Source organism: Nannospalax galili, unplaced genomic scaffold (assembly GCF_000622305.1).
Source record: "Nannospalax galili isolate Female #2095 unplaced genomic scaffold, S.galili_v1.0 scaffold31, whole genome shotgun sequence".
NCBI classification, from domain to species: domain Eukaryota; kingdom Metazoa; phylum Chordata; class Mammalia; order Rodentia; family Spalacidae; genus Nannospalax; species Nannospalax galili.
Genome location: NW_008332149.1, coordinates 6,599,311 through 6,619,305, shown reverse-complemented (window position 1 = coordinate 6,619,305; position 19,995 = coordinate 6,599,311). Strand labels below are relative to the sequence as shown.

At 50.7% G+C, this 19,995-nt stretch overlaps 1 protein-coding gene across 1 annotated transcript; it reads left to right on the top strand.

The window, feature by feature from the left end:
* The first annotated feature begins 1,236 nt into the window (after window positions 1-1,236).
* On the top strand, window positions 1,237-14,855 carry Kcnk18 (potassium two pore domain channel subfamily K member 18). Its single transcript, XM_008827348.1, has 3 exons — window positions 1,237-1,459; window positions 4,263-4,391; window positions 14,035-14,855. The coding sequence occupies exons 1-3, from the start codon at window positions 1,237-1,239 to the stop codon at window positions 14,853-14,855; spliced, it is 1,173 nt and encodes a 390-aa protein (XP_008825570.1).
* The last annotated feature ends 5,140 nt before the right edge of the window (window positions 14,856-19,995 follow it).

Sequence of the window (19,995 nt, the reverse complement as noted above, 5' to 3'; positions counted from 1 at the left end):
TCTGTTCACCCCAGGTAGAGAGGGCAATAACACACCAAAGAAACAATTCCAGGTAAGTCCAGCTTGGTGAGCCAGTGAGCCTCCCAGGGGTTACCTACAGAAGCATGAGCAGCTACCCTGTGAAACCAGAGTCCCTCCCTGGCAGTCCTTGATTGCCCCCTAGCCTCAGAAATGGGTGTGGCCTTGTGAGCCTCCTCCTCTTTCTCTATGAGGCTTAGTCATGTGCTCTGATTTCAAACCAGCAATGTTGCCCCCAGGGAACAGAGTTCACTTACAGTGAATTTTGGGAGACATTTCTATTTAACCCGTCACACTCCCCTAACCTTGGGTTAGAAAGACTCAGTTTTGGTTGTGAGAACACCAACTTCCTCCACTCCCGGTGCTCATTGCCCAGAGTAAGGCACTATGTTGCTCTCAGTAGCCCAGAAGCGGCCTGAAAGTTTGGCTTTGCTTCACCTGCACTTTGTGAACTTGTGCAGTCAACAAAATAGTCTTCCAACTGAAGGTGGAAAACTCTCAATAAATAGAAAGTTTAGGCTAGGGTGAGGTGGGGGTGGGGGAGGGTGGTTCAGTAAAGTGTAAGCATTAGAACCAGAGTTTGATCCTCAGAATCCAAGTAAAGAAAGGCTGGGCATGGTGGCACCTGCTTGCAATCCCAGCACCAGAGAGAAAGAGAGAGACAAGCAGATCTCTGGGGCTTACTGGCCAGTCAGCCTAGCCTATTTGGCAAGTTCCAGGCCAGTGAGAGACCCATACAGGATCCAGCCCTTAGGAAACAGTGGGGCTGTGGCTGCACTAATTTTTATTACTCTGGCTCAGGTTGCCAGACATACCAGGGCAAGGGGTGTCTGAACAACCCGAGGAAGTACAATCATTTGACTAAAAACTGAAAATCAGACTTGGTACCTGGAATCCGAAGCTGTAGTCTTAGGACAGGAAATAAACAAAACGACCACCGCACAGGCTCCCAAAGCCTCTGCCAGCAGCTCGGGCGCTGATCAGATGGATCAATAGCAATTTGGGGCGCTAGCAGGGGCGCCATCTGAGTCGTTCAGATGAGCTGAACATGATGAGTTCCGGCGGCTTCCTGGGTCCTCGGGGAAGCACACGCGCCATCCACTTAGCGTTGGAGCCTGGCCATTCTCCGGCCACTCCCACCTTCCTCCTCCAGGCCCGGCCTGGATGCTCCAGTCTCCGCACACTCCTGTCCCGCCCCAGGCTGCTCCATCTGAAAGGATGGAGGCTGGGGGGCCGTCCCAGGCACAGAGGTGCTGCCCAGAGGCCCTGGGGAAGCTCCTTCCTGGCCTCTGCTTCCTGGGCTGCCTGGTGACCTATGCGCTGGTGGGTGCTGCCCTCTTCTCTGCCATTGAGGGCCGCCCTGACACAGAAGCAAAGGAGAACGTCGAGCTGAAGATGTTCCTGGAAGAGCTGTGCAGTATCCTGACGTGTAACAGGACAGGTGGGTGCCTCTGAGCGCTTACTACCTACCGTGCAGCTCCCAGGGTAGGAGGCTGGGAGCAGGTTGCCTGTATCCTCCTCTCCTCTGGCAGAACTTAGTCTCAATTTTCTCCTCTGGTCAGTGGGAAGATGAACAAGCAGCCTCTCTGGGGTACACTGAGAAAAGTAAGAGTGCTGAGCAGGTACTCCCAAGGGCCAGCCCTCTCTTCCCTGTGCCACAACTCCCAGCCCCACCCAGTCTCCAGGGCTCAGGGGACCGTGGATTGCTGAAGATTTAGTGGGCTGGGCAAGGTGAGTGAACTAACCATTCCCACCCCACCCAAGATCCACTTTGCAATGAAGATACTTCAAGGAACCATCCAAACTGGGCTTGAATCCCCAGGATGAGCAAGCAGCTTCCTAGTTTGTAGCTGTTGTCCATCATGGGCTGGGGGACGGGGGTGCTGTGAGGAAAAGTTGGGGCTGGAACTGGTTTGTTGTCCTAGCCTGCCAACGGACCCACAGCACCAGGTCCCTTGTCAGTATCCTACAGTGGTCTCACAATCTCAGTGAGACCTGCCAATCACAGAGACCCTTTCGGGAAGCAGAGATAGATGATGGACATAAGGTTTCTATAAGACAGAAGACATTTGATAGGTGTCTGTACTTTGATTTGTGTTTAGTCACTTTCTTTGTTCTCCAAAGGAAGCTTACAAAGATGTGGTCCACAGAGCAAGAGGGAAAAAAAAAGTGCAAAGGATGAAAAAAGGATAAAAGAAAAACAGGTTCTAAGAGCCAGGGGCAGCTGCTTTCCCTCTGTGTGTGGCCCTGCCTGGCACTGCTTCCCTCTAGCTGGAACCTGCTTTGGGAGCAGGTCTCCTCAGCTGGGGTTGCCTGAAGGCTGGTCCAGGGAAGCAGAATCTCCCTCTGTGGAGAGTCCCTCTTCCTGGTCCCTGACCACACAGACACGGGTCTCACAGGTCTACTCGGTAGGTCAGTGAGATGACCATTGGTGTTGCCGGGACACTTGGAGCTATGACAGGGTCTGGATCTCCAGCAAGGTTAAGGCTCTCCAATACAGCCCATGTGTCCGATTCATCCAAGGAGCTTGTTTCATATAACATGTCCAGGTTCTTCCTCGGGCGATGGGCTAAAAATCTTGTTTCAAAGGGCTCCTGGATGCACAGACAAGTGTGAGGTCACGAGCTTCATTTTGCACCAATTTCCGTGGGAAAGTACAGTGCCGAATAGCTGTTGGCTAAACGCTTTCACACATTTTCTCTCTTAGGCCTTCCTACAGCCCATACCTTGGCTATGAATTGTCTTCCATTTACAGATTAGGAAACAGAGGCCCTGGAAGTAAAGTTCAAAGTTCACAAACTAGGTAAATGACTCCCAGGATTCCATACCAGGCACCTAGTATCCAGAGTCTGAGCCTCTTATGAGGCCACACAGCGTCCCAAATGGGGAAATTGAGGCTCAGAATGCAGCCCCTTGTCTAGAGCAACAAGAAGTAGTTAGGGTGAATGCACATATGCTTGCCCGGACGCTGATGCTGGTGCCATTCAAATGGGTGGTGACTGCCCCTGAGTGCCAGGCTTGGTGCCATCATCTCAGCCTAGGGGCCAACACTTCCCACCCCAAGAGACAGCATCTGGGGCTGGTACCGGGAACCCAAACCCATGGACTCAGAGTCCTGCAGATGCAGTGCTTGTCTGCTTAGTCCTGCAGATGCGGTGCTTGTCTGCTTAGTCCTGCAGATGCGATGCTTGTCTGCTTAGTCCTGCAGATGCAGTGCGTGTCTGCTTATTACATACAGCCTGACTTGCTGAAAGCCTCTGCTTTCAGTTCTGCAGAATTTCACAAGAGCCAGCAAAAGCTTTTATTCCTCTTTGAAATGAATAAAGATCAGACATGGTGGTGCTTAACTATAACTCGAGCACTTGGGAAGTAGACGCATGAGGATTGCTACAAGTTTGACATCAACCTGTTCTAAATAGAACGTTCTAGGCCAATCAAGGGTACATAGCAAAACCCTGTCTCAAAAAATAACAACAAATAAACAAAGGCCCCTAAACAACAATAACAAAACAAACAAGAAGAAAGTGAAAGAAATGTTTCTGAAAGTTAAAGAAATCCTCCAAAGGGTTGAGGATATGGTTCAGTCAGGAGAGAGATTGCCTTGCATGCGCAAAGCTCTGGGTTCAATTCATAGTACCACATAAACCAGTCATGATGGCCCATCAAGGAGGAAAAAAGGAGGGAAGGAAGAAAGGAAGGAAGGAAGGAAGGAGGGAGAGAAGGAAAGAAGGGAAGAGGAAGAATGAAAGGAAGAAAGGAGGGAGGGAGGGGAAAAAGGAAGGAAGGAAAGAAGGGGGAGGGAGGGGAAGAAGGAGGGAGAGAAATGAAGAAGGGAAGGAAGGAAGGAGGGAGGGAGGAAGGAAGAAGGAAGGAAGGAAGGAAGGAAGGGAAAAGGAGGTGAAGAAGGGAGGGAGGGAAAGAGGGTGGGAAGGAAGGGAGGGAGGGAAGGAAGGAAGGAAGGAAGGAAGGAAGGAAGGAAGGAAGGAAGGAAGGAAAGAAGGAAGGAATCTCCCTAAGGCTGCAGACTAATTCTGGAGCTAAGCCCAGGTCCCACCAGGGCTGTGTGTTAAGTGCTCTTTTCATGGGGCCATGTGACCCTTGGTCTCCATAGACACCAACAGCTGAATCTGAGCTGTGGAAACATTTTCAAGATCCCTGAGAGCCAGGATGTGGTATTGATGAGGACTACAAAGGTGGAAGGGGCTGTCAGACAGAGCTCTTTTCAAACTCTTGTCTCTCTCCAGTGGTGGAAGGCAAGAGTAAGGACCTGCGGGAACATCTGCAGAAGGTGAAGCCCCAGTGGTTCAAGGCACCCGAGGACTGGTCCTTCCTGAGCGCCCTCTTCTTCTGCTGCACGGTGTTCAGCACGGTGGGTAAGTGCAAAGACCTGCCCTGCAACCTCCTGCTGCAACCACAGCCTACCTGGAAGAACTATGGGGCACACCTGCTGGTGGGCGTGCTGGGACATTCCTTTAATCCAATACAAGGAACAGTGGTGGTGCGCCTAGCCCTGCCAGGAGACATAGGAGGGTGCTGTTCTTAGGGCAGTGTATAGTAGGAAGCAGGGCTGCCATTTGTCCATAGGCACCAGGATGCAAATTAGAAGATAGCATCCTTCTTTAGGTCAGTGTAGCCCCGTGCCAGGGCAGAGGCACCAGGGAACAAGGTACAGGCTAGATTCTGGCTTTCTTGTTCCCTTGGCTCACGTATGAAACAATCAGCCCGCTGTACATGCCTGGACCAACTGGGAACAGGGCAGATGTGGCTCCAACTCACAGGCTCCTGAACAAGACAGAAGTACTGACAGGTGACCAAATGGGGTCTCTGTGTGACAAAGATGTGCTTAGGGGAAACTGAGAGTAAAGAGGTGGTAGCCCCATCATGGGGTGGAAGCATCCCAGTAGTGAAACTTATAGGCCAGCTGCGGGGGTGGCATTGTACTGAGCCTGTTAGGGGAGCAGGAGTTCCAGGGTGGGAAGGCCAGGTGTGCCAAGGTCATTCCAGATCCAGCACAGCACAAGCAAGGGCCAGGCAACCTAAAGAATGGCTGATACTGTTAGGGTGTTACATCGGCGATGCAGGGAAGTGAGACAGAGGCAGAGGCCAGACCATGGGGCTGAAGGGGCTTCTTATTCTGAGGGAGTGGGAGTGTCCAATGGGCTTCCAGGAGGGGAAAGACCTAGTGTCTCAGCATCCCAGAGAGCCCTGCAACTTCAGGGCAGCTGAAGGGAGAGAAGATGGATGGAAGGCTTCTGCAGCCTAGGTGGATGGTGATGGCAACGTGAGCTAGGACAACAGCTGTGATGTTAGAGACAGAGAATCAGCTTTCAGGAAGATCAAGAGTAACTGGACATGGGGTGGGGAGGGCTTCAGGCAGACACTGGGCTTTCTGCCTTGTATGATGGGATGGGTGTCTTAGGAGTATGGTAAAGCTGGGAGCTGGAAGTAGAGGCACTCAGTTCTTGGCCAGCGGGAGTTGACTTCCCCCTAGTGCCTTCAAGGGAGACATCCAGTACTGCTGGGCATGTGGGCCTGAGGCTCAGAGTGAGGGCTGGGATTGGAAAGTGGGTTTTAGACTCGCTAGCATGTGGGTAATAAGTGACTCCTTTGAAACGATCAGAGCTGTAAGGAGGGTGTGGTGTAGAGATGGATGTACAGTGTGCCAGAGCACCAGGATCTGGGCACAGCAGAGTAGGAGTTAGTGGGAATGAAAACTATGACACAGTCCAAGCCATGTCCAGTTGCTGCTTGGGATGCTCACAGAGGTTCTGGGGATGGGGTGATGTGAGCTTCGTGTTCTGAGTCCAGAGAGGTGAAGTCAGAGACCAAGGTGTGAAGTTAGGGATCATGAACAGACTTTGAGACCCTCGGTCGAGTGCTATTCCCCCCCAAAGATGGGTGCTGACCTTGTAGGTCCGTGGGGGTGCTACAGAGCCCTGCCCTTTCCTGCCCAGTAAGCTGTGCCTGGTCTCAGGGACAGCCAAGATTCCCAAGTCTCCTTGAGGGAGCACTGGAGCAGACTGTGGCCCAGGAGGGGAGGCATTCCCAGAGAGGACAAAGCTGCCCTCTCCTCGTCCCTTCACTTGCCTTGTGCCCTGGTCTCAGGTGAAGGAAACATTCTGTACGTACAGTTGTCCTTCTACAACCCAGGAAGGGTGAAGGCTTAGGTGAGGACAGCCTCTCTGCTCTGACCAGCCACTCATTTAAAAATAAGTTCTGAGGACCTTCAAAACCACACATTCTCTTTTCAAAGGCCACACAAAAGCTAGAATTCTGAATGACAGAGGACACTGGAACTGGCGTGTGGAGATCCCCCCCGCCCCCACCACCCCTCCACTCTCCTCTCTTTGTTCTACAAATGCATAGCTGCACTGAAGATGTTTCAGATTTTCTGTCCTGTGTGTCTGTGTGTGTGTGTGTCTGTGTGTCTGTGTGTCTGTGTGCCTGAGTGTCTGTGTGTGCCTGAGTGTCTGTGTGTATGTGTGTGTATATGTGTGTGTGTGTGTCTGTGTGTGCCTGAGTGTCTGTGTATAGGTGTGTGTATATGTGTGTGTGTGTGTGTGTCTGTGTGTGCCTGAGTGTCTGTGTGTGTGTCTATGTGTGTCTGTGTATATGTGTGTGTGTGTGTGTGTGTGTGTGTGTATGTGTGTCTGTGTGTCGGTGTCTGTGTACTTGTGTGTGATCTCAGATCAAGCCTACAGCCTTGTGCAGTTGAGACAAATACTCCATCACTGAACCCCATCCCCAGGTCTAACTTCTTCATGAAGATCTAATCCTATAACCAGATAGGTATAGTTATCATACTCCAGACGGGGAAACTCAGACATGGTCACATAGCTTATGTGTACTTGAACCCAGGCCATCCCTGACCATAACCTGACACTCCAATGTCTCTGTATACAACCCTCTGTGCCCCATCACACAGAAACTGGCTGGATATGCTCCCTGCCCAGGGAAGCTTCCAGTCTGGAAACAGAGAGGGACAGTAGATGTTAAGCCCATGGTCTGACAAGCGTCCATGCTGAAGAGCCCTCAAAGGGAACAGCTGAGATGGGGGCAGGTGAGATAGGATGGGAAAAGTGTTGGCTTATCTTGTGAGGAGTAAGGGCTTCCCTGTAGAGGTAACAGATCAAAGGGAAGGAAGCTTCCCAGGCAGGAGAAATGTTCCCCATAAAATCCAGAGCTTAGTGGCCCCTTTAGGGAAAAGTATCTCCAGGAGAGTTGTAGGAACCCTTCTGAGGAGGGAGCCTCCTGGCCTATGGGGAGACTTGGGCTGTGTGTCCTGGGCCAGCATTAAGAGCATGCTAGGTTCCAAGCTAGCCTGGCTGCCATCTGGCAGTGGAGCAGATAGGCCAGCCTGGAGGGGCCAAACCAGGAGCTCTTAGGTCAGACCCCTCACAGGGAGCATGGTCCCTTGTTCAGTTGCTCCACCTCCTGGCCAGCAAGAGGCCCAGGGCTCCATCCTTAGGAGGGCTGGGTCCACAGGGGCCACAAAAGTTGCCACTGAGCACTGTCCCTCAAATTCAGGGTGGTGAACCGTAGTGTACAGCTATGAAGGCTGGCCACCCAGACTCAGAGCTGGGTAACCTCCAACAAGGGACATGATCCTCTGAGCCTGGTGCCTGGACCCTAGACCTGCCTCCAGGACACTTGAAAGGGCGGGCGAGACCATATGTGTCAGTGGCAGCCATAGTGCTTTTAGTGGCAGCTGCCTACAACCTGACCCAAGCCATGGACCTCTACTGCAAGTAGACTGTAAGTCAGGGGATGTCTGTGGCTCTGCTGGCCTGGAATATCGAAATTTTTCCATCTTCTACTCAGTGGGTCGCAAGAGGCCCACAAGATTCATGTCGTTTTTAGACATAACTCCATCTATTAAGGAAAGGGCTGCCTGTCCCTTTCTTGCCTGGGGTTCCCATAAAACCAAAGAGATCTTGACGTCCGAGAACGCCTCCCACTGACCCCCTTCCCGCTCCCCGACTGCTACAGCAAGGGGTGGGCTCACTGGTTGACCAAGATCCAACCAATCTACTCTTACATAGGGGATGGCAGTTTAAGGAGGACCAGACTTCTCAGTGAGACACCAGCATCTGCTTCCACATACTCTACACATGCCCCACAAGCTCCAAGGATGCTCTTGCAGCCCCCATGGGTCTTTCAGAACCAGCGTTGGTTGCTTGAATGTGGAGACAAGCAGGTGTGGGCAGCGGGACAGGTGACAGGCAGAAAGTGTAAACAACAGCTCCACACCCAGCGAGTGTCCAGCTGGGGTCAAGGAGCTGACATGCTGTGACCACCCCCTTCCATGGGTTCTGAGCCAGCCAGGGCCAGCGGGGCAGAGATCAAGGCCTGTATCAGTTACTTGTTTTATAGCTGTAACAAAAGCAACTGCAGAACAAAGGGTTGGTTTCGGCTTGGTGGAGGACACAGTCCGTCATGGTAGGGAAGCCGTGGCAGGAGTGTTTGGCAGCTGGTCGCTTTGCATCCCCAGTCAGGAAGCAGAGAGCGTTGAACGCTTGTGCTCAACTCTCTCTTTTCTATTCAGTCAGGGACCCCAGCTCATAGAATGGTACCATGCACATTTAGGGTGGGTCTTCCCTCCTCAATTAACCCAGCCTTGAAAATCCCTCCCAGAGGTTCTTTTCAATGGTGACCCTGTAAAATTGACAACTGAGATTAACCACCACAAGCCCCAAGCTGCCCTTCAAAGGTTCCCTAAGTCCAGGGGCCACTATGAAGAAGTGCAGTTCAGGAGAAAGGGGACAAGCCAGAGGGCTGAGAGAGCTGGGTAGGCTTGTCCTTTGCTTTGATTTTCTTGTTTAAGAACTTAGTCAGAGCTAACTAACTCCCAGGGTCTCAACTCCGGCCCTGTGCCACCAAAACTGGCTAAATCTCTGTCATGGGAGTCTGACCCATGCATTGTAATAAGCCAAGCAGCATCTCAGGCCTCCATATCCTAGACATGGGAACAAGTCCCCCATTGCCCTCACCCACTGTATTCACCAAAACCATCTCCAGATATTTCCAGATGCCATCTGCTGAGAACCCCAGATCCACCACAATGGCTGCCAAGGTGTCTTGGATCTGTGGTATCCGTGCAATTGTGGAATGTGTTAGGAATACAAATGCGAGCTCAGCTCCATCAGGTGTGGTGCCTGCAATCCTGTCTTACCCAGTCCTAGATTTATGTCCCTGAGGAGGACCTTGAACTTTTGGTCTCCCTGCTTCCACCTTTCAAGTGCTGAGACTACAGGCTTGTGCCATTATGCCCGGGTTGTGGGGTGCTAGGTATTGAACCCAGAGCTTTGTGTATGCTGGACCAGCACTCTACCAGCTCAGCCACATTCCCAGACCCTCTGATACATGCTAACACTGGAGAAGTTCTGACTTCTCCACATAGAAGACACTCAGCCCCTGTGGACTCTGCCCCAGACCTATCAAGTCAGAATCTTTTTTATAAAAGATTTTATTTTTAATTATGTGTCTATATGTGTGGGTATGTGCACATGAGTACTGGGGCCACAGATGCTAGAAGAGGGTATTGAACCCTCCAGAACTGGAGTTACAGGTAGTTCTGAGCTACCCGAGGTGGGTACTAGGAACAGAACTCAGGGCTTCTGCGAGAGCAGTATGTGCCCCTAACCACTGGGCAATTTCGCCAGTCCCCTCAAGTCAGAATCTTTAGGAAGCAAACCCAGGCATCCGTATATTTTAGAGCCCTCCAGGTGATTCTAATGGGAATCCAGGCTGAATTACTGACGTCCTGGAAATGCATTAGCTTAGTTGAAATCTCAGGAAAGCAAAAACCACTCCCCATTGTATGAGTCAATTAGAGCAGCCAGTGCCTATGACCTCCTCCCCCCGGAAAGAGGATGTGGAAGGAGTGTCCACAGTGCCTGTAATCAGTGCTGGGTTTGGAGGTCCCTCCGGAATGCTGCTTTGGCCCTGCTTCTCTGACTCAACCTGAAAAGCTCCTGGTCCTGACAGGTGTGAGGCTGGTCAATGCGCACCTGGGTAAGCTCCCTGGGAGCTGGAAGGAAAATGCCTGCGCTGTTAAATACATGAAGGCTAAGTGCAGTGGGCTGATTGTACTGGAATCTATGGATACGTTACAGGGCGTGATACAGTTTTCTGTCCAACACTTCAGCATGCGGTAATTGGGGCAGTTAATACATTCCCTCTGTGACTATGTCCCTCTATGACTTGCTTCCTAGGGATCTTTTCTAGAAACTTCTGGACTGTGAACATGTGTCAGAGGGTCTTGTGAAGCCCAGCTTTGTCAAGGAGAACCTTGGGTTGGACATGCACATGGACTAAGTCTTTGGGCAAAGGGTGCAGATCCTTGTGGGCTGCGGGCTGTGTGACCCAGAACAGGTCAGCAGCTCTCTCTGTTTATTGTCCATTAAATGCAGTAATGGAGATTGTCAGTTCTGCTGCATATGGAATTTTGATTCTAAAAAGCACTTTACAGATGGTGTAAGCAATATTAGAGTCTCTTCTTTAAATCGAAGTAAATTGAAATAAACTTAACCCTGGGCCCCTAATACCGGAGGCTGGGGGCAGGGTTACTACCTACTTTTGAAGAGCCTCTCCTAAGCTCCCTGGGAGTGCATGAGAACCAGGAGGCTTATGTTCTGTCTGGGAAATGGGCTGGTTCCCTGGACTTCTTAAGTGCCTGTGACATCCCTAAGGGCTGATGGCCCTGTGGGGCTCATGTTAGGCTTGGGCACAGGACTCTTCCCTGAGCCCAGTATAATGTTTTAGGTACAGAGAATAGAGCCTAGAGTCAACGTCATCTCTTGTGGACCCCATGACCCAACCTTGAGGGGTTCCTCTGCTTCCAGGACAGCCAGGAAAATCTCTACCTGCGTGTTCCCAACCCCACCCACAAGTGCCTGGCATAAAATGGGTCATTTGACAAATCATTTACTCATGTGCTGGGCACTGTGCTTGGCCAAGTGGGTGAGAGAACTCTCCACGCAGATGGTAAGACTAACAATATGAAAATTCCCACAGATCAGTGGGATGGGCATGCCAGTTGTCTTGGTTTCTACTCTGTTGCTGTGATGAAATATGCGGACAATAGTCACTTAATGGAGAGACTATTTAATCCACTCACAATTCCAAGCTCTCTTCCATCATGGCAGGGGAGTCAGAGTGACGGAAGCTGGTCACATATCACATCCACAGTTTAGAGCAAACAGCAATGAATTCATAATGCTTGCTAGTGCTCATTTAATTTTTATCTCTACTTTTTCTCCAATTCAGGACCCCAAGCCTAGGGAATGGCATCACCCATGGTGGGTGAGCCTTCCCACATCAATGAGCATAATCAAGATAATCCCACACATTCTCCGAGGGCAGTCTGGATTATATCGAGTTGATAATGAAAACTAAGCAGCACAGCTGTCAGAGAAAACAGTAAAGGAGGGGATGAGGAGGGAGGGGACAAAGGCACAGTTGTGAATGAGGTGGCCAGAGGAGCCCTTTGAGACCACTGCTACCTTCTTCTGAGAATAGAATTGAAGGAAGCTAGGGAGCAAGTCATGAGCCATGTGGAGTACGTTTTAGGTACAGAGAATAGTAGGTGCAAATGCCCTGGGGTCAGAGCCTGCCTGGCATGTATGAGGGACAGTAAAAGCAGGTCAGAGAGAAGGGAGAGTGGGAGATGAAGGTGGGGGTTCCAGGGTCTTATGGGCATTGCGAAGACTGGTTTTTACCCTGAGTGAAATGGGAAGCTGTGGAGAGTTGCAATCAGATCCTGCTTCCTGAAGGGATTGTTCAGGCCTATGACTCAAGGTTATTCTCCAAGTGCCCCCATATCTTGGGAATTAAGTGTTACCTCCCCTTTTGCACCTGAGGAAACTGAGACAGCAAGTGATAAAGACCCCTGGCCCAGGTCACAGAGCTTGCGGGCCACAGGAAAAGGCATCAAACGCCACCTCTGGTTCCAGAGCACACGGTCTTAACCACAGGGCAATGGTTCCTCTTGTCTTTCTGGGACTCTGAAAAACTTCTCTGACAGGGAACTCACTCAAAAACCAACACATTTACCAAGGACTCAGATATGCCAGCTCTGTGCTCCAATCCCTAGTACCTCTCTGATGCCCCAAGGCACCCCTCCTCCCTTTAAGCCTGTAGACCCCACCCATCTCCCAATCTTACCTCAGTACCCTCCCCATGGATCACATTGGCCTTCTCTTGGCCTCATATACAGTGACAGCTTCACTCTGATGACACTTTGGTAAAACTTTAGACTCCCCTCCAGGAAGGCATGGGCCTGTGTGGTGAGCCCTGAGCTCATAACTTGGTAAGGCTCTCACTCCCTTGATACATGTGCACTATACAAACCCACCACATGAACCCACTGCAGGGCCTTTGCACTTGTGAATGCTGTTTCTTGACCTGGCTAGTTCTTGGACCTCCTTTCAATCTCTACTCGAGAGTCACCTTACCAGGAAACCTTTCCTGAGCTTAGATCCAGGCCGGAAGCCTTTGCTTTAATCACACTTGGAATAGTTCATTCTCTTCTTGTGATTGGTCTTCATTTGTGCCACATAGTCACATGTGTGGTTATTTGATTAACATCTGTGTCCCTCAGACCAGAAGCCTAGCGAGGTTGGAGACTGTAAATGTTTTGCTCGCTACTGTGTCTCTAGTGCATGCAGTAAGCACTCAATAAGTACTCACTGAATTAATAAATGAATGAATACATGGAGTTAACTCACCCTGCCGTCACATGGTCCCCATCCTCCCTCCATCCCCCGATAAACAGCCAATAGTGTTGAGACAGATGAAAGGGGTCCGATGAGGCCCTTCCAGGGTCACAACTCCTTATCCCCTGCTCTGGGACCCTGGTGAGGTGGGCATCTCACAGCCTGCCTGCACCCACAGGAGGAAAGGACACTGAATGATGCTCAGCCTGCCCAGGAATTGCCTTCACATTAACTTACATAATTAATGCATTTTCTGTATTAACCAAAAATTAAACACAAACATTAAACAACAAAGCCTTTCACCTGTGCTTCTCGAGAGTTCTAAAAGCTCCAAACATCTGTGCTGTGGGGTTGCTAGCCCTGTGCCTGTCCTCTGCAGACAGGAGGGTGGCTTGGGAGTGGCAGAAGGGTCAGCCCCTGGTGGGCCAGACAGTTCTCACTGGATGAGGATCCCATCCTGAGATTGGAACAGTGTTTGGGCCTGAAGGGCCCTGTGGACTAGACTCTCAGTTCCACCCTTTATCACAGGTATGCTCTGGATCAAACTGCCTGTCCCTCTATCAAGGCAAGCCTCATGTCAGACTCGTGATGAATGCTTTGTGGTGAATGTTTGTTTGTGTTGCTAAAATTCCTTCCATGGAGGAGCGGTCCCAATAATAAACCAAGGTACAATTCCACTGGAGATCTCCCTGGGGAAGCAATGAGTTTATAGGTAAGAGTTACTGACAGACGTGTGGGCGCTCCACCCCTTCGAAGGCCGTACCAGAAAGGCTTCACCCATCATGGATAAAGGCTCCCCCATAGCTACGTGAATGGAGTCCTGTTCCCATAGTCTTCCCAACCTATGAACTCTAGCCCCTCCCTAAGGGCTAGAATTGCATACAACAGGTTATTGGAAGGAATGGCTAGGATACTCAGGTGAGGAACCCATGGCCCTCCTCCCCTCCTTTGAGGGGAGGTTAACAGTCAAGAAGCCCAGCTGTGATGATCTTTTGCAAGTGGGCACAGCTGAGTTCCTGAAAATGGCATCTATCTGGCTCAGGGGATAGTTTTGTACAACAGTTTTTATTTCATTCATTCATTTATTCATTCACTTATATTTGGCACCAGAGATTGAACTTGGGACCTTATGCATGGTAAGTACAGGCTTCTCCCCTGAGCTATGCTTCTGCCCCAAGATGAACATTTCTGTTCTGTAAAGTTTCAGGCTGAGGAGAAGAAACAGCAGAAGACTGCTTTTGAGCTTTTTGGGGAATGCCAGGAGACTGATGTTAACCCCAAGGTCTGTCTTCTTTTTCAGGTTACGGCAACATGTACCCCGTCACCAGGCTTGGCAGGTTCCTATGCATGCTCTACGCTCTCTTTGGTATCCCTCTGATGTTCCTGGTTCTCACAGACATAGGGGACATCCTGGCCAGCTTTTTATCCAGGGCTTATAATCAGTTCCGAGCTCTCCTTTGCCACCACTGTTCTCCCACCAAGTGGTGCTCCCGCCTGCTCTGCAGGAGGCCACCTGACAGCAAGCCTGAGGATGAAGCCATCCCTCAGATTGTGGTCGATACTGATGCTGATGCTGATGCTGATGCTGATGAGCTCCCAGACCCCCAGCCTGGCAGGAGTCCTTCATCTCCAAGCTGCAACATGGAGTTGTTTGAGAGACTAGTTGCACAAGAGAAACGGAACGTGCTACCACTGCCCATTCAGGCTGTGGAGAGGAGCAGCTCCTGTCCCAATCTGGTGCTGGGACGACTGTCCAGCTCTATCCTCAGCAACCTGAATGAGGTGGGCCGGCAGGTGGAGAGGCTGGACATCCCGCTCCCCGTCATCGCTCTAGTCATCTTTGCCTACATCTCCTGCGCTGCCATCATCCTCCCCTTCTGGGAGACACAGCTGGACTTCGAGGATGCCTTCTACTTCTGCTTCATCACGCTGACCACCATCGGGTTCGGGGACATCATGCTTGTTCATCCTCATTTCTTCCTCTTTTTCTCCATTTATATTATCATCGGCATGGAGATTGTGTGCATTGCCTTCAAACTGATGCAGAACAGGTTCCTGCACCTCTACAAAAACCTCATGCTGTTTTTTGCAAAAGGCAAGTTTTACTTTGCTAAAAAGTGAGGCTACCAGGTGTCCCTGGAATGACAGACAAGGCCCAGAAGGTTTTCTCACCTTGTCATTGGGATAATGTGATTAGAACCTGGGGCTGTAGTCTGAGATCTTGAAGCTTGTGACAAATCCTGCCTGAGGGCTGAGATGGCATCAAGACCCTGTGGAAACCTAGCCACATATATCACATAGGACACCCCCCTCCCCGCCCCCCGGCAGTCCAATCAGATGAAACAAGCTGATGACAGCACTGGTTTCTTGTGACAGGAGGAAAAAAAATAAGACCTTTATTCTGGGCATCTGTACTTTCAGGGAAATTAAAACCTGAGCCAGTCCTGATAAGGCAGAGTGTGGCCCAGTGACCTTTTTCTTCAAATGACAGCATGGATGTACATCGAATCTGCCCCATTCCAGTCACTGATGCCAGTGGGTGACCTTGTCACCTGGAAGGCTTCCTCATAGCCAGATGCTAGAAGCCCACCTTTCCCATCACTCAGACCATGAATGGCACCTCTTGACCAAGTCTGCTGATGACAATATTGCTACCTTTGGGAATGGATCCTCATGTGACAGGGTACCCATTGGGTGGAGACACTGCACAGCTGCCCCTGAGTGACTGGCACAGAGGTGGGCTGCTCAGTGTAGATGCTGTAAGCTACTCCACCCTCATGTCCTGGCAACTAGCTCCCTCTGGGGACTGTCTCTAGCCAATGAAGTGTGGGCATGCATTGAGCTAGCTAGAAGTGCTGGGGAGGTGATGTGTCTGGGAGCAGCTTTTGTCAGTGGATAATGCGGTGGACAGATGGTGCCCGGCTTCATCCTCTTTCCCATAGCCTAGCTCTGGGCCATGCTGCGTACTGTTCCCTGCTTCCCAGTGGGCCCAGGTAACCCTTAGCATGCTCTGAAATGACCTCCCTGGTCTCCTTTTCTCAGTCATCCACTCCTCTACCAAGCTTGCCAAGGCTACCTCCTGTAAAACTCACCCCAACTCAAGTCTACCTCTATGCTGTTCCTAAGGACCCAGAAGAGGATATTTACAAGGTGATGTGGGGACTGGCCAGTCAGCTTGGGAAAGAGCACAGGTCTGGTCTTTTCTTAATTCCTTTGTTCAGAGTTTAGTAGAAATGTCTTATGACTGCATCTTGCCTTTTTAAGAGAATCTTGCAAAATCAGATGAGTCTTGTGATTCACCCAATGAGTCCCTGGGTAAATGGTGGGCAGTGCTACAAGGAAGACTGGAGCAAAGATGCCACAAGGTTCTAGTTTGAAGAGAAATGTTTTAGTTTGCCTTCTCTATTGCTGTGATAAAACACTGACCAAAAGCACACTGGGGAGGAAAGGGTTTATTTCACCTTACAGCTTACAGTCATCATGAAGGGAAGCCAGGGCAGGAACCTGGAGGCAGGAACAGAAGCAGAGGCCATGGAGGAACACTGCTTACTGGCTTGCTCCTCGGGTCTGTGCTCAGCCTGCTTTCTTATACAACCCAGGACCACCTAGCCAGGGTTGGCACCATTCAAAGTGGGCTGCCCCCCACCACATTATTCAACAATCAAGAAAATGCCTCACAGACATGCCCACAGGCCATGCCAATAGAGAAATTCCCCAACTGAGGTTCCCTCTTCCCACATGTGTCAAGTGGTCACCTAAGCTATCCAGCACAAGAAAGAAAAGCACCTGGGCTTGAAGGCTTCACTGTTCTGTCTTTAGTTCTGGCCACTACCAAGGCCAACCTTTAAGAAGGGTCTTAGCTCTCCTTTTCTGGGCCTTTCCCCCTTATCCCCACAGGGATTACATTCTAGGCCTCCTCAGTCCTTGAAGATCTACCCCAGGCAACAGAATTGGTTAGTGTGAGTAAAAGGCAACGAAGGACAGCAAACAGAGTGAAACTGCTCGCTGAGCTCAGGTTTTGTGGTCTGACATCCCCCAAGTCATGTTGATTCAGGTAAGGTGTGGCATAGCCCCTCAAACCCAAAGGCACTCAAGACTGCCCCTCAAAGAGGGGGCCCATGACCAGGCTGGAGGGCTCCTTGAAGTTCTACAAATATCCATTGAGCACTCACTGGCTGTTAGCACGGCTCAGCATATCCAAAGTTGACCCAGACAAATCCCAGAAGCAGAAGTAACTCCATGACATTGACCCCCTTAGCCACCTCTGCCTTTATTTATGCTTTTACATTTATTGATTTGTTATTTTTTATATGTGTGGGCATGAGTACATGCTTGCACATGCCACGGTGCATGTGTGGAGGTCAGAGGACAATTTGTAGGAGTTAGTTCTCTCTTCCACTGTGTGGGATTCTGGGGATTGAACTCAGGTCGTCACGCTTGTCAGCAAACACCTTTACCCACTAAGCCATCTCATCAGTCTTCCTTTATTTTTGAGACAGGGTTTCATATAGCCTGTGTTGGCCTCAAACTCAAGATATAGCCAAGGATAGCCTTGAACTTCTGATCCTTCTGCCTTTACCTCCAAAATTCCGGGATTACAGGCGTCTGCCACACCACTTGGTTTATTAAGTGCTGAGGGTCAAGCCCAGGACTTTGTGCATGCCAGGCAAACACTCCACCCACTGAGCTCCATCCTCAGGCCTGCTACTCATGTCTTGAGGCAATAGGCCATCTTGTTCAAAGGCAGGCATGGGGGGCTCTCAGGAATGCACACTTATAAACTAAAAGTGCTGCTCGCTTGGTTAACCATTTGCTAGTCAGAAATCTTCCACGGCTCTGAGGAAATGGCTCTGTGACTTACTGCTCCTCATTTCTCCCCCTGCCCCATGCAGCCTACAGGCAGCAACATAGTTCCACATCTATATGCCCATAAATAGATTTCCACATCCCCTTGCACGAATGTCAATTCATGTCACCAACCCTTCCAGAATGGCTCTTGGCCTTGCTCCCACAGAAACCTGGGAGTTTCAAACACTTCCTATTGCTCTGGTCCCTACTGTTTGTCTTAATCAGTTTGGACTATGTATTCACATTTTTCATTGTTGTAACAAAATACTCCAGAAAACTTAAAGGCAGACTTATTGTGGTGCAGGGTTTAGAGGGCTCAGTTCATGGTCATTTGACTCTGTGCGTCCAGGATTGTGGTGAGGTGGAAAAGGTGTGGTGGAGCTGGGCTGCTCACCTCATGGGAGGCGAGGGGGGGGAGGAAGGCACCAGGGACAGGATATACCCTTAAATAGCATGTACCTAGTGGCCACTTACTTCAACCTGCCTTACCTCCTAATAGCCCCCTTACTTATGAATATATCAATGGGTTAACTTATTGAGGAAGTTAGAGCCTTTAGGATCCAAACACCTCTGCATAGCCCCATCAGCTGAGGACCAAACTTCTATACATGAGCCTTTGGGGAGACAGCTCATATGCAGACCACAGCAGCCCTATTGTAACACATCACCCTAGATGGAGTGACCCTTTCTCTTGGTTCTGAAGGCTGAAGTGTGTAAACAGAACACTTAGGTTCTTGGGCAGTCTCTCAAGCTTGAAGCCAAGTTTAAGCCTACATGGCTCCATCTTTTCATAAGGGCATTAATCCCATCCTCAGGGCTCTATCCTCAGGACCTTACCTAAACCTTATCCCCCTAAAGGCCTCACTTCCACTGGGAGTTAGTCTCAAAATATGACTTTGGGGTGACACAGACATTTAGTCTACAGCCCCCCAAGCCTCAGGCATTATTGGTTGAGCAATAATGTTGCCTGGGCAATAGAGTTTTGTTTTGTTTTATTTTGTTTTGTTTTTTGTCTTTTTGAGACAGGGTCTCCCTGTAGCCCCAGCTGTCCTGGAACTCACTATGTAGACCAGGCTGACCTTGAACTCACAGAGATCCACTTGCCTCTGCCTCCCAAGTGCTGGGATTAAAGGCATGCACCACTACGCCCAGCTGGCAATAGAGTTTTTAAATGTCTGGGCCTGAATCTGCAGCCAGAGTTGACCAGAACACTAGCCCTGTTCTTCAGGCTTGAGGTCCCCTTCTCCCAGGGGGAGGGGTGAAAGTTCACCTTCCAGGCTCAGTCAGCCTGCGACTTCCCCTCGGTGGTGCCCCCAGATTCCCGGATGTGTCCCTTCCCTGTTCCCACTATATCCTGTCACAGGACTGTAATGAGGTGTGGTTTGCTGGCCCCTGTCCAAACTTGGAGCGCCTGAATAAAACCGAAGTGTCTTATATGCAGCTTTCTCTGTCCTTTGACACCTTTCCTTCCTCACTCCCTGCGCCCCACTAGACTGCTCTGTGGGAGCTACTGCCGGGTCTCAGCTTACCCAGAAGCTTCTGAGCCCTGGAGAGGAGGGGCGTTTGCTGGTCACTTGCTGTGTTTCTAGGCCATGGGTGCAGAAAAAGCCCTGTTCCCCTTGGCACAGTCCATCTCTGAGCTCCCTGCTGTACCAGAACCAAAGTCTTGGGTGTGACTCTGGTCCAGCAGCTGTGTCCTGCCCAGTTGTCCAGCATCCGCCCGGGCATTTTTAATTTAACAAATGGAATTAAGTTCAATGGTAGGTTCAAATAGCGCAGCCAACAAGATAAGGTGGGGAGACAAATGGAGCAAATTCAGAAGATCCAATCCCGGGGGACCCCAGGGACTGCAGAGCCTGCTTGTGACGCTGCTGTCTGCGTTGCTGAGATGACCTCATCAGCCTTGACCTTCGCCAGTTTGGTGTCTCGGTTCCCGCAGGGCTGCAAGGCCCCACCGGGCGGAGAGTGCGAGTCTCAAGGAGCCACCAGGTGGCGCGCCAGACCGCGCCGACCTCGCGCTGCTGAGCCAGCAGGTGGCAGGTCCACACTGGTCGGCTTTGGACTCCTGCGCCTTCCAGGAAAGGGCTTCAAGTGGATATTCCACCCAGCTCATCTCAGTACATGAAAGAAATGTTCCCTCTTGAATCACCCCCACTTGACTGGGGGACTTGTACGTAACTCGGCTCCCTTACCTTGGCGCTTGAAGAAGCTGCTTCCCAGTTTGCAAGAGACACCTGGGAGCTTCTAGCAGCTTCGAAGCCTGATCCAGGATTCAGCACCTCCATTGCCTCCGTGAGACCCAGAGGGCTGTGCGGCTTGGGCTGTGGTTTTGCTTTCTGCTTGTAGGAATGCAGAGTGATTGTCACCGGGTGTTTGGGGGCAGGGCTGGGGACACATGAGTCCCGGACAGGAG